Source organism: Cataglyphis hispanica, chromosome 7 (genome assembly GCF_021464435.1).
Source record: "Cataglyphis hispanica isolate Lineage 1 chromosome 7, ULB_Chis1_1.0, whole genome shotgun sequence".
Classification (NCBI taxonomy): domain Eukaryota; kingdom Metazoa; phylum Arthropoda; class Insecta; order Hymenoptera; family Formicidae; genus Cataglyphis; species Cataglyphis hispanica.
The window spans coordinates 8481869-8495721 of record NC_065960.1 but is presented as its reverse complement, the minus strand read 5'-3'; the positions used below and the strand labels follow the sequence as shown (position 1 = coordinate 8495721).

The window sequence follows — 13853 nt, the reverse complement described above, 5'->3', positions numbered from 1 at the left end:
ACCTAAAGGCGGCCCTGGCTCTCAAGTCTGACGTATGACGCTCTCAAGTGAGTAATGCTCGCAATTCTACAGCGATGCTTATAAAATATTCGATGCAGAGCTGTCACCGGCACCTCTGTCTTGATATCCGACTGACAAGGATGCATTGATGGTCGTCATCATCCAAGAGTCATCCTCTTCGATCATCATGGCGGCCGTGTTTGCTCAGAAAGTACAAACTTCTTTCGCGATGATGAATCGATTATTTACCGTTATCGCGCATTAGTAGTAGCTCAAAAGTTACTAATACATCGTATAATAAACTATTACTATATACTTTTAATATGCATATTTGATTTTATTGCATTCTCGCTCTATTGAACCGTTACTCGCGACAATCGTGGATTTCCAATGATAATAATCATGGAGCCAATTAATGATTTTAATTCCGCATTTAGCCCATAAAACTTTTGATATCTTTTTTCGATTATCGAATTTAATGAACAGAAACGATTTCTCCTATATGCATTTTTTTGATATGATACAATACTTTCATTTTTATAAACCATAATTTGCATATTGCTCGGTTATTTATCAATGATAATTTAATAAATGTTCCTTTTAATAATCCTTTTAATAATCGTTTATTTATAACAAATTTTGCAAGTATTTAAATATATAATATACTTTATAATTATATAAAACAAAGGTAAAAAATAATAAGAGTAATTCTCTTTGTTACAATATGATAATATTGTATTATTTTAAGTTTTTTTTACAGTTTTTACATTTTTGGAGAGATTAAAAATTATTTGTATCCATAAATTTAAATTTTACAACAAATGATACTATTGATTAATAAAGTGAATTATGCAAATATGTTACTAAGGAATGAATAAAAAATATAAATTATTTAATTAATATTTTTTTTATATTTAATTGCTGTTTATTAAAAACAATACTTGAAACAATTAGTTGCAACTATTTATAGTTGTATTATTTATAATCATCATTTTAATAAATGTTTACAAATATTTAAAAAGAAAGAAGCGTTGTTTATTTGCACAATAATTTCTTATGCAGGTCCTCGTCTTCAGCAGCATATGCAAAGTTTGTTCTTGATTCTTAATTTTAACCGTATATAAAAAATATTACATAGAGAATTTTTAATTAATGCATGACGAGAACTTCGTAATCCTTGAATGACAATTCTTCGCCATCAAATGGAATGTACAGACATCCGTGACTTTGTTGTACCTGAAAAAATTATTTTTATTTAGATTATATTTTTTTATTACACACACACACATATATGTGTGTAAGTAAACAGAACCAGATTACAATTAAAATAAATTTTATGTATTAAATGCGAAATATGAAAAATTAATATTCTTATTATACATATGTGCACACAATCGTTGTGAATCTTAAGAACAGACAATTGCCGAAAAGACTGACCTTGCCAACTGTTTGAGACCCGTTATGGAGGACGCGGCCAACGTATAGAGGTTCCCCGTCCGCTGTTTGACCAGCGATTACCGCATCCGTTGGTACTTCACCATTACTACAGAATTCCCATGCAAATTCGCCTTGGCAAAGAATCTAATACATATTTATCATAAATAATAATAATTATGTATAATATTATATTAAAATTAATTATACCAGCGATTGTTTGCTATTATCATTCTTATGTCATCAGAGAAGATTATCAGATGAGACAAAAAAGTATTATAATAATAATCTCTTACACAATTCGCTTACCGCGAATCATATCTTGAGGTTGATTTTCAATCTTCGCAGAAAAATTGATAGCGTTTTCGAGTAAAGCAAATTTGATGACTTTGATTAATGATCATCTTGGATTACTAGGAATATACTTATTTATATTAATCAAATTCAAAACTTATTTTTGATCGGACATGTGTTCATGGTCAATTGGGTTTAAGATAATGGGTTTATTGGGCTTTCAGAATAATCAGACCTTCCTTCACTCGCTATAATATCTCAAGATTATCTTAAATTTAAATACAGCTGATTAATCTTAAGTTATATACTTCGACTACTTATTTATAGCATGTTATATAACTTGTAAAAATGACTTGTAATTTTTATTCGATTTTATTCGATAATACAGGAAATCATTGTGTATGCGTACTGACATTATCTTTTATCATGCAAATTGATGATAATACTGTCATTTTTGTAAAAAAAAGTCATGAATAAAAACTAATATTATTTTAATGATTCTATTTTTTCTTACTAGAGACGGGAAAACACTGTGCTTAATATTTATGATTGCCTGTGTCTTTATGAATAAAAATAATTTGAAACAAATAGATAATTTTGCAACATCGAGAAACAGAAAATTCACTTTTTACTCACTTCAAAATTATCTTTAGGATGTTCTTCGCCGTTATGACAAACGTAAGCGACATTTTTATCAGGAATCACTTTTGCTGGCAACATGTCGCCATTGTGGAAGGCTCTGCCAACGTAAATCGTGCTTCCGTCAGAGTCGCGGCCGCCGATGACCGCATTTTCTGGCAGCGATTGATTGCTGGTACGGTTTATCCACCTGTAGGCTGTAACAAAATGACAAATTATCGATATATGCCAAGTGAATTAACTCAAATGGATCGACTAAACTTTATATAATTTTTCAATCTTATCTCATCAAAGTGTATAAATGAAGATCTTAGTGACAAGCTTAGTGAGAGATTATTTAGAGCTTAGTTATGTTAAAGAGATATGTTATTTGATATAAAATTTAGAATTCAGATACAATAAAAAGAAAGCATTAATCAATTTTACAATCTATAAAAATCATAGTTTCTTAATTTGTTTTAAATACCTGAGAAAAGTTGTTTAAAATTATTAAAAATAACATGTTTTGATTGTTCTGATAAGAATAGATTTTGATACAGATGTTTTAAATTAAGATAATTTTAATTTACATAAGAGAAAAGAAGAGAAAGAAAGAGAGAGAGAGAAAAAAAGAAATACAAATTTCATTCTACATAATCTTACAAGCAACTAGTAAATAATTGACATATACTATAATGAGCATATGTATTAATTATATTAAAACGTATCGATACTGACATATACGTTTCGAGTAATCGATAAAAGTCTTCCAGAAGGTTCACATAACGGATGATATCACACATATTATCTCTACCATCCATGACTCATACTTTATAAACTAAAGTGACTGCGAAAATTTAGCGGTAGATTTTTTCAATTAAAAAAAAAAATTAATATCCAAAAATAATTTTTTCATTACACAATATGACAAAAATAATGTATATTATAAGCACGTACACATGTATTTATAATATACGCACATACTTTTTTATTGAATATTTAAGATTTCTCTCTTTCTCTTTCTCTAAAAAATAAAAGTTTAGAAATTAAATATGTTTAGAAAGAAATTATATATATATATTTAAATGAGACAACAGCAAACAGAACTTTATTTTCTTAAATTAATTTTAATTTATATGTATATATCGTGATAGAATTATAATCCAAGTTTTTTTTTTTAATTTATGCTTCAAATTTTCTTTAATAATAAAAAATAAAAATGTGGAAAATGACAACTTTTAATTAAGTATTCATAATAACAAATATAATAAATTAATGCAAGATACTTGTGAAGCGAATAAGAGAGTAAAAAGATTAATTTTATAAAAAAAATCTAAGAATTTGATATTTTATATCTATTTTTATTTATATTTTAGAGGATTTTTTTTTCACTCACCTGGCATTATGGAAATCGATTCGGCACAGTTGAAGCCTCAATACGAGATGATGCTTATCGTGTCTGTACACTAGTTAAAGGCTCGTGTAATCTTATCGTTCGCGTAATCTTATTTGTCGAAATGTTTTGCTTCTCTTTCTCTCTCTTCTTTTTTACGCTATATATATATATATGACACTGTTTCGCTGAATGACGTGATATGATATACTTCCTCTCTTTATTTTATATCAGTTTTATATCAGACGTATTATCGATTCGCAAAACTATGTAATATATAATATATAAATTATCTACATAATATAGTTGCTATCATATATATAATCACGCAAGAATTTAACAATATTTTGTTTTACTTATGTACATATATATGTATATAAAATCTAATTTTTCTGATAAAATATAGATAATATCTTAAATATATATATGATATGTTTCGGATAGTAAAAATTCTCACTACTTCATCAAAATACATCATTCAGCTCTTTTCACGAAACCACTCAATTATAGATTGCTTATCTTTTAATGATAGAATTATAGTTAAATATAATTATACTATGTTATCACAGCATGATTATTGCTGCAGAGAAATTATTAATCATGCAGAAATTGACAATGTCGTGGAACAGCTGATTTGATGTGGAAAAATTATTGCATCTGATTCGATACCCGATATATGTACGAGTATATACGCAATAAAATGCCTGTTGTGTATTACTATATAATAATAAAAATCATTGTGTGTTTGCACGTGTATGTGTTTCTCCATATATATTATTGTAAATTTAGATTACAATTAATTTCTAACTTGTTTTTTTTTAAATTAAAATAATAAGAATCAAAATTATATAATAAATATGTCAATCGTTAAATTAACACTATTTTATAACATAATTACTGTTTTTTGTCAAATCTTATTTAGCGAAAACTCAAATCCTGTTTAGCGGAAATTCGAACCATACTTAGCCGAGATTCGAACCTTATTTAACTGAAACTTGAATGCTGATAGTCGATAAAAGATGAAAGCACATATACTGTGTTAGTAGTTCACTATTCACTCGTTTATTGAACAGAGAGCGTAGTATGAGATACTCTCGTACATCGTATACACATATACTGGTACACTCACCACGTGAGTAAATGATACTCTCGTGTAGTTTCATTTATTTCGATAAAAAAAGTGCACGTAATAATTTTTAAGATGAAAGTTAAAGTGTTAACAAGGAATCCTGATGAGTACTTACGAGAGACTAAACGAGATATTCATAAAAGTAAATCTATATAGAAATTGCAAAGCTAATCTAACCTATTGAAATCTCTTTATAGTTGATTGAAAATTGTTTTATCATTTACAGTTCCGAGAAATTTCGACCCATCTTTACATCCCTTTGCAGCTCCAAGAGAATACACGAAAGCATTGAATGCCGTTAAACTCGAAAGAGTATTTGCAAAACCATTTATAGGAAATTTAGAAGGCCATAAGGATGCAATATCTTGCATATGTAAACATCCTTTGCAATTATCTACTCTATTGAGTGGTGCTTACGACGGTGAAGTAAGAATGTGGAATCTTGCTCAAAGAATCTGCACACGCACATTACTAGCTCATGATGGTATAATTCGTGCCGTTACATATGTGCCTAATGGAAAACATTTTATCACTATTGGAGATGACAAAACAATTAAGACATGGGATGCTGTTTCTTCTAGAGAAGAAGAAGAACCCTTAAATACTATTGTCAGCAAAGTATGCAGCTTATATATACATATATATACCTTAAGATTATTTAAGCTTAAAAGTTTTAAGCAGATTTTTATTTTTAGACAGTATTGACTAATATAACTCATCATCGGACTAAACCTCTGTTTGTCACCTGTGGAGAAGGATTGTGTCATATGTGGGAAGAAACTCGTAATGAACCATTACGTACATTTAAATGGGGAGTAGATAGTTTACACGATGTAAAATTCAATCCAGTGCAAAAAGATCTTTTAGGTATAATATATATGTACTGAGATTTTACTATACTTTTTTTTATATTTTTTTCTAGCACTTTTCTTTGCATACAAAATTTTATTTCTCAAATTACAAATTAAATTTCTCTTAAAGTAAATTGTTTTCAGCCTCCTGTGCAAGCGATCGCAGCATAATTTTATATGATACTAGAGAGACAGGACCCTTAACAAGAATAGTAATGAAATTACGAAGCAATAAACTTTCTTGGAATCCCATGGAAGCTTTCATTTTCACATGCGCTAATGAAGATTACAAGTGAGATAATAAATTATGATAACGATAGCTTCGTTTTTGCACTCAATTCGTGCAGAAATCTTAAATATATTTTTTTTTTTTAGTTTGTATACTTATGATATCCGGAAAATGAAAACGCCGATTAATGTACATATGGATCACGTAGAAGCTGTGATAGATGTAGATTATTCACCGACAGGAAAAGAATTTGTTTCCGGTAGTTACGACAAGTCTATCCGTATTTTCGAAGTCAATAAAGGTCACTCGCGAGAAGTGTACCACACAAAACGCATGCATAGGCTTACCTGCGTAGGATGGTCACTTGATAATAAATACATAATAAGCGGTAGCGATGAAACGAATCTTCGTATATGGAAGGCTAATGCGTCAGAAAAACTCGGCGCTGTAAGTAAAAATATCACACTCCATGGATTTACATGTGACTTGCAATAAGTACTAATAATTATTTATCTTATTCTATTATTTATAACAGTTGAAGACTAGAGAAAAACTAGCATTGCGTTGCAACAATGCTTTGAAAGAAAAGTATGCCATTCATCCTGAAATCCAACGTATTGCACGTCATAGACAAGTGCCGAAACACATATACAATGGGCGAGACGAATTACGGAAAATTCGTGAGAAAAATAAACGCAAGTAAGTATAGCTATATATAGTTATATATATATATATAATTGAGCAATATTTTAATAAAATTTTGAGCAATATTTTAATAAAATATTTCATCTTGCAGGGAAGCTAATAGACGTTTTCATTCTAAAAAGGGAACTGTACCGTTTGTATCAGAAAGGGAAAAACACGTGGTACGTCAAGAAAATTGAAACAATATGTATCATTTTACTCGATACGATTGAAAATATATTATAATATTTTGAGTTTTATTTATCTACTCATCACTGATTGACTTAGATGTCATCAGTTTTTTTATTTGTTAAATCTCAGGATATTATATATATTGGCAAGAAATATATTCTTTATATAATATTTATTGTAATAAATAATTTCTCTTGACATTTTATATAACGCATCGCGATAATAAATTCATAAAACATTACAAATCTCAAGCAGTGATTAATGTCATGCTTAGCGTACCTTACAACAACTGATTATGCTGCGCTCCTTACCCGATTATTTTAACACCCAGTTTAATCGGTTTCCTAATATAAATATTTCTCTTTTGTTTATTTCTCGTTATTTTCATTTCATATTCCAAAAAGCTTATTAAAATTCTTGTACGTTGTGTATCATGTAAGATTATAACAAATATAAAACATATGTTATTCCTTTTGCATAATTTTTATATGATCTTAAAAATGTAATTGGTATGTGATAAATTTTTAATAAAATTTTTATGAGATTCCTTCTTTCATTATTATATATATAATGACTTAGTAATTCGCGTTGTTAAAGCATTACACAGGAACACATTGTAAAAGTAGAAAGTCACAGGGATTCATATTTGCACAAATCTATTATACATATCATACATACGATTTTTAATGCATCATATGCATCTTTATGAACTTTCTTTCAGCAATGCGTTACTTGTGTATTTCATCGATACGCTATTGATGCACGTTTATTTGTCTCTATTTTGTTTGTACAAGGATCGAAACTGCTGTTATTATTTTGAAAAAATTTAATATTTGATACAAATACGAAAAAATTTTACGCCACGATTATATTTTCTTATATTTATAATATTGAAATTAAGTCACCGAAATTATAGCAACTTCAATCCTTGCTGTCCAGTAGTTTTTGTTATAAATGATGATCGTTATTTAATATTGTTGTTTTGATAAAAAATATGATATTGGCAGTTTTTAAATATTTCGATGTAATTTCAATAATTTATATAGCCAAGAAATATATTATTGATTCTTGATTAATGGAAAATTATTTTACAATGTACAAAAAGTGTATGTGGTTTATATCCTGTTACCGTATGAATTGTGTGAATAGGGTAATTATTCACATATAATCGTATAGTTTTCATTGTCGTAACTAATTTCGAAATTTCTGCGCGAAATTTCTGAACAAGACTAGGACAAATGAGAAATTAAATTATATATTGCCTATTACCATATTTCGTATCTCGTCAAATTCAAAGTTTGATGAAGTTTTATATTATTTTCATACAGTAATTATTTTTCATGAGATTTTATGCCTTTTACTAATCCTCTTTGACTAATTAAATATATGTGTAGACATATCGAGCAAGGGAATAATTATAATATATATATATACATATAAACAACATATACACATCAATATTGTGATTAAAGACTAAAAACAAAAAATATTTTGCTTGTTTTTATTTTTTAAGAAACAACAATATATTTTTAATCTCGTTTTAAGATTACTTTCATTCAAATTGCATCTGTTTTACATAATTAATAAATAATATTTCACTAATATCTTGTGTTAGTTGCATAGACTAAGAAATAAAATTTAAAACAAAAAACTTTTGTTTCTTTCTCATGCATACATCAGTTTATTTTACACAAGATATTAAAAATTATTAAAATAGTTGATAATTGAAATAATTTGTTTTATTTTCAATATTGAAAATATTATTTTTCGTTTTCAGTCCCCATTTGCGATATATCATCGAGATTGTGCGCTTAAATAATAACAGAAGAATCTAAATTTGATGTTTAAACTCGAATAATGGGCCAATTATATCTTGGTTTTGCTCCCAAATTCGAACACTTTTAGACGGTTCGATTTTCGTGGCTAAGTCTTTTCCTCGAGGTATATACAGAAAATATGTCACGATTACTCGTATCTTTCCTAGTTTCGTAGTTTCTCAAGAATAGACCGCGTTTGATTAATTATGAAGCCTAATCGAATAGGGAAAGGCGATTTCGTTTAGTTATTTTACAATTCTGTTAGAATAGTTGGCTTTTCATTGCCTTTTCTAAGTGCGATTAACAGTCGATATAGTTTATGATGCGTCACGATAACTATATATATATATATATATATATATATATATATATATATATATATATATATTTTACTACATCTTACGAAATAGTAAATAATCACTTCAATCGAATAAAAGTTATTAGACACTCTTAGATATCGCAAAGTTTTTCACAATTGTGAGAAGGGTGACAAAATATTTGAATATTATATGTTGTGAATATTATATTCTGTGAATTATTGATTTTTGTTTTGGAAAATACCATTTCCATATATAGCTGTTTCTCCATTTAATCCTTATATTTTTAACACAATCTTTTTTCAATATGATATTTTGATGTAATGTTTGTTTAACTTTTTTAAAACTTGAAATTATTTTCTTCAGCGTAATCTATTGATGCTATTATTTATTTTATCAATTACTCAATAATTATGTATTTTATTATAATAATATATCATAATCGATCATTTAGCATCGTTTCAACTATCAGGACTCCAAACGATGACAAAACTCAATTCCCTTTGAAACTCAGTCAAACATAGAAAAACTTGCGAAAAAATAATAATTCTTAATATGAATGTTTGAATATAAATAGATACTCTGTTTCGTGAAAATAATTTATCTCCAATTGAAGCTTTTTTTCGATAACGACAATTGTTTCGCTTCACTTGCTATAACAAATTTAAAACTAATATCTCACGCTAAGCGTGCTCCACTATATAAAAAATTGTTCGACATTACTATTCCATTGGTCGCACGCATCCACAATACTAGCAGTTATTAAATTATTTCTACGCTACGTATTTCTTATCAATGACCTATTAATGACTTACAAGTATGTATCACTGGTGGTTGTGCGAGTCTTTTTGGAACATAGATTCGATAATTAAGCGTCGTCTAAATACATACTTTGTGTCATGTGCCAATATCGATTATTCCGGACAAGATCTCTTCGCGACAATCGGAAATAGGACATTGGTTCTTTATATTCAATAGCACAAAGTTAATCCAGATACAAATGTATCAAATAGTGCCTCACGTTCCTTTCAATCAATCTTTATGTTAATCGATGATGCAACGTTTATATAAAAAAAAAAGAAGCACGAATATTCCAAATTTCGAAGCTTCTAGACATTTAGATCAGCCATCATTTTGCGAAAATCCGCCAGAGTGTTGTAATCGGGGTCTGAATCGATGTCCGCGAAATCCTTGCTGGAATCAGTCTTGACGAAGCTCGGATTATATCGGCTTAGCGATAACGGGCATGGTAATAATTCTGGCATGACCGAATGGTGAGTGATTAGCGCGGTCAACGTCGTAAATTCCTTTGTGAAGCCCTGAAACATAATATTGAGATTATATATTGACATTTCTTGTTTTTTGTAATATTTTATGACGATATTGATTCGAAATTTTTCTATTTTGTTTGAAATATTTTTGTTTTCTCGCAGTTATTGTTAAAAAATATGTTGAATGAAAAAAAAAGATCTATAATTTAATTTGAAATAATAAAGAGAAAGAATCCTTTTCGTATCGTTTGATAAACGAAATTTCATTATTATTACATTCATATTACTGCTTAATTTATCATACGCGTATTATCATGTTACAATGCATTATTGTAATATATTGTGGATTTCATTGGGACAAAATGAAATGTGATATTAATACGGATATCTTTCCTCTCATTTTCAGGCGTGTAGCGAAACACGCATGTAGCATAGCGTCACACACAAAACGGTATTAAATATATTGTACACGCATGTGTGTTGAGACGCGAGCTTCGTGTATCAAAATTATCGCGTACGGCATTCATTCGGATCTGGTGCTGCGCTGTTACAGCGATGCAATTCCGCGCTGCTATATACGGAGAGGATAAAGAGAGAGAGAGAGAGAGAGAGAGAGAGAGAGAGCGTAGAGTTTTGATTTCCCTACGGCATCCACACGGCACATCCAACAAAACTCATTTATACTGGTTTCGGAGATTATCAAAGTCTGCGGACTCATTTAATCTATCCTACGCGAGGGGGAAGTTCGACCATTTAAATATCCAAATGTATTAGTAGCTTTATAGCGGGGTATAGCATGGTATCCTGTAATGTCTGGCTACTAAAAGCTTCGCGCATTAGCACTCTCCACATAGCTTATTTCAATATTAATTCCGCGTATATGCGGAAGGATTCTCTTGCGATCTCTTCCAGTCTTAGATATTATTGTAGATATTATTGTAAGCGTTAAAAAGGATTCTATTCTCGCGTATATTGAATTTCATACAATGTAAAGACACTTTCTCCGTGTATAAACATAATTAGTACGCAGTAGGATACGCAATATGAATCTGTTAAAAAACAATCAGCGGCTGTTATTCTCTCGGCTCTCAAAAAGAAATGTTAATCAAGTTATAATCTATGTGAATTATATCTTTGCCGAAAAAAGATTTACTTTGACTCTTGCAAGTTTGCGCAAGATTCTTGCAAGAGTATTTGCTTTCCTTTAAATGTACGTTTAAAACTATTTTGATTCTCGATACGACAAAAAGTGCGTATCGAGAAGAAACTTACTTTAATTTTGTATCCTTTGTTTGTACGCATTATGAGATAATGGGCTATTCCGCTCGGTTGAAATTCACGGGGTACACGGAGGGAAAGGGCGTAACATCCGGGCTTACTGGTACTCTCTCGCACCATGAACGCCCCTTCCGGTTCTTGGCTCAATACCTCCAGCGTTATCTCTCTAGAATCACGGTTGTATAGTTTTAATGGTAAAAGAGCAGAATTTTATCTTTTTTTTTTTCTTATGAGAAAACAATCGAATTTACTTCTTGTCATATATAAGATATTTCATATTTCTAAGTTATAAATAGTTTTAAAGTAAGTAGTGCTATTGGAACTGAATCACTCGACAAATATTTAAAATTAGTTAGAGGCGACGCGATTACTATTTTAGCGCATTGAGGAGCACCCGAGTGTGCGTTACTCCGATACGTAGTAATGACTAGCGCGAACCAACCTGGGTATTCCAGCTTGAAACCAAGGCGCCTTGCGTAGCTCAGCCTCCTCATTTCGATTATTCAGGCTGTCTGTTCTCTCGGGTAAAGGCGGCGGGGTTGGCGTGGAGCCATGAGTGCTTCCGTCAGCGGGTACCGAGCTACTCGACGTGCTAATTTGCGATCTTCTTTTTGACTTGAATTCCGCCTCCGTACCCGAATCCAGGCAATTGTGTCCTATCCTAAAAAAAAAGATGAAAGAGTTGCTATTCACAAGTCATACGTTCGCGATTATTCTGGTTTTGGAGACGGAAGAGGCAGAAGAGGAGAAACAGGGTCCTCACCTGTTGTTCTCAATGTTGAAGTTCTTCGCGGTGATGGACGCGTTGATGGTGTTGTCGAGGCTTTCGGATGGCGGGATCTTGTTGTAGGACGGCCTTGTACCCTCCGAGTCAATGATCGCCTCGTTTATGTAGCCTCCGGAATGGGGCCTGTTCGATGGACTGGTCGGTGTACTGCTACCGCTGACGAGCGGGCAGCTGTCATCCTCACCGTTCAGCCCAAGAACGTCGCGTCCACCTGTCAAACCCATCGCCAGCCGCTTTATCAGCGGCGGCTTGTCCGTTAGCCTCTTGTACGAGTTTAACTCGGTTGGTGAGTTGCTCTCATCGCTGCTCGGCGTGCTCTGCTGGGATATGCTCTTCGGCTCGTCCTCGTTTGTTATAGGCCCGAGAACGTTCGTGAACGACGGCCGCAGACCGGGGATCGTGTTCGGCGCCTGAAATTATTCAAATTGTCTTTGAAACGTGAGCTTTAGCGCGAGCGTAAGAATTAAAACTATTAATCATTTATGCATTTAATCAATCTGATAATTTTTCTAATTAATGTTATTCGATTTAGATTCTTTTTTACGTATGCAATTATATTATGTGTTTTGCGCACATAAAATGAGAAACGGTATTAATTAAAAGAAACATGTGTTATAGTTAGGTGTATATGTATAGTTAGGTCGGCAATACATAAAACTTTGCGTTTCAAAGTTAGTTACTGTAATTGCCACTATAGACGGGTTGAAATTCATTTTCGTTTCGTTCGAATGTAACAGGGCAGTCGTGGCGGAGTTTGTTGTTATCTTGTATGAATTCACCTTTACGCCAGCAAGTCGCAGCGTGGGCGAGCCGGCGCTGCCGAGCTGCACGTTCATATCCGTTGCAGATGAACCCCTTCCAATCCTGGAGATGGGCGACGTCCGACTTTTCAACCACGAGTTCGACGACGGACTTCTGCAAGCGCCCGCGGTCGTATCGTCTTCGGATAATGATTTGTTCTGCAAGGGAAAAGGGCCGGTCATTGCTAAAATTACATCCCGAAACATAGAGACAATCTAAATGTTTGCTGTATCATTTACGCCTTTTAGCGTAAACGTTTTAGAAAAGATTTTTTTTTCGACATATTTTCATCGCCTTAATTGGATCTATCACAAATGATATCATTAATTAGGCAGCATTGCAAAAAAAGATTGAACGATTTAGTCACAGTCGAATTCTTTCGAATGAATATTTGAGGGAATCTCACGATTCCCAGGGCGATTCTACGGCGAGGACTACTCCGGACGGACCGTGGCGGACTGACCGTTTACTTGGAAACGCGACGCGACGCGACGCGACGCGAGACGGTAACCGAGAGACTCGGGTCGAATTTATAATTAACGCGGCCCGTAAACGGGACACCTACTACTGGTGAGTCGGTGAGTCTCGTGAGACCACGTCGAGAGAGGATATGCTTGTCGTCGTTGTCCCTTTCGACTCGCGCTTGGATATTTAAGAAGCTCTTCCATGGATCTGTTCCAGCTTCTTCTCCGCTATATCTCAGTACCAGTATGTTGCACTATCTGTTCTAATACCTTTTGGAATATCGTGCTTGCGCC

The 13853-nt window shown here is 31.9% G+C and overlaps 3 protein-coding genes across 18 annotated transcripts in view; 1 reads left to right on the top strand and 2 right to left on the bottom strand.

The window, feature by feature from the left end:
• Positions 1 to 888: 888 nt before the first annotated feature.
• Positions 889 to 3884, bottom strand: LOC126851255 (uncharacterized). The gene is made up of 4 exons (XM_050595010.1): positions 3743 to 3884; positions 2365 to 2564; positions 1438 to 1581; positions 889 to 1236 (listed from the first exon to the last, which is right to left on the bottom strand). The coding sequence occupies exons 1-4, from the start codon at positions 3747 to 3749 to the stop codon at positions 1150 to 1152; spliced, it is 438 nt and encodes a 145-aa protein (XP_050450967.1). The 5' UTR covers positions 3750 to 3884; the 3' UTR covers positions 889 to 1149.
• A 952-nt stretch (positions 3885 to 4836) lies between these two features.
• LOC126851243 (DDB1- and CUL4-associated factor 13) lies at positions 4837 to 6892 on the top strand. The gene is made up of 7 exons (XM_050594994.1): positions 4837 to 5010; positions 5095 to 5486; positions 5564 to 5735; positions 5864 to 6011; positions 6095 to 6395; positions 6484 to 6647; positions 6745 to 6892. Exons 1-7 carry the CDS (start codon positions 4941 to 4943, stop codon positions 6830 to 6832), a joined length of 1335 nt encoding a protein of 444 aa, XP_050450951.1. The 5' UTR covers positions 4837 to 4940; the 3' UTR covers positions 6833 to 6892.
• Positions 6893 to 9049: 2157 nt separating this feature from the next.
• LOC126851232 (EGFR adapter protein-like) overlaps positions 9050 to 13853 on the bottom strand; it is an 87618-nt gene continuing 82814 nt past the window's right edge. For all 16 annotated transcript variants that reach the window (XM_050594960.1, XM_050594968.1, XM_050594961.1 and 13 more), the window contains 5 exons: positions 13074 to 13253; positions 12271 to 12704; positions 11950 to 12168; positions 11502 to 11673; positions 9050 to 10277 (listed from right to left, as the gene is read on the bottom strand). In XM_050594960.1, the coding sequence (XP_050450917.1) occupies positions 10068 to 10277; positions 11502 to 11673; positions 11950 to 12168; positions 12271 to 12704; positions 13074 to 13253 (1215 nt within the window). In that variant the 3' untranslated portion in view covers positions 9050 to 10067. The remainder of the gene's footprint in view (positions 10278 to 11501; positions 11674 to 11949; positions 12169 to 12270; positions 12705 to 13073; positions 13254 to 13853) is intronic.

Excerpts from the sequence above, each read along its gene's own strand:
- LOC126851243 (XM_050594994.1), top strand. The coding sequence starts at position 4,941 with ATGAAAGTTAAAGTGTTAACAAGGAATCCTGATGAGTACTTACGAGAG. Across the intron at positions 5,011-5,094 it reads TAAACGAGATATTCATAAAA|TTCCGAGAAATTTCGACCCA; the intron begins GTAAATCTATAT and ends TATCATTTACAG. Across the intron at positions 5,487-5,563 it reads TAAATACTATTGTCAGCAAA|ACAGTATTGACTAATATAAC; the intron begins GTATGCAGCTTA and ends TTTTATTTTTAG.
- LOC126851255 (XM_050595010.1), bottom strand. Across the intron at positions 1,582-2,364 it reads ATCCTAAAGATAATTTTGAA|ATTCTTTGCCAAGGCGAATT; the intron begins GTGAGTAAAAAG and ends AATATGTATTAG. Across the intron at positions 1,237-1,437 it reads GGTCTCAAACAGTTGGCAAG|GTACAACAAAGTCACGGATG; the intron begins GTCAGTCTTTTC and ends TAATTTTTTCAG.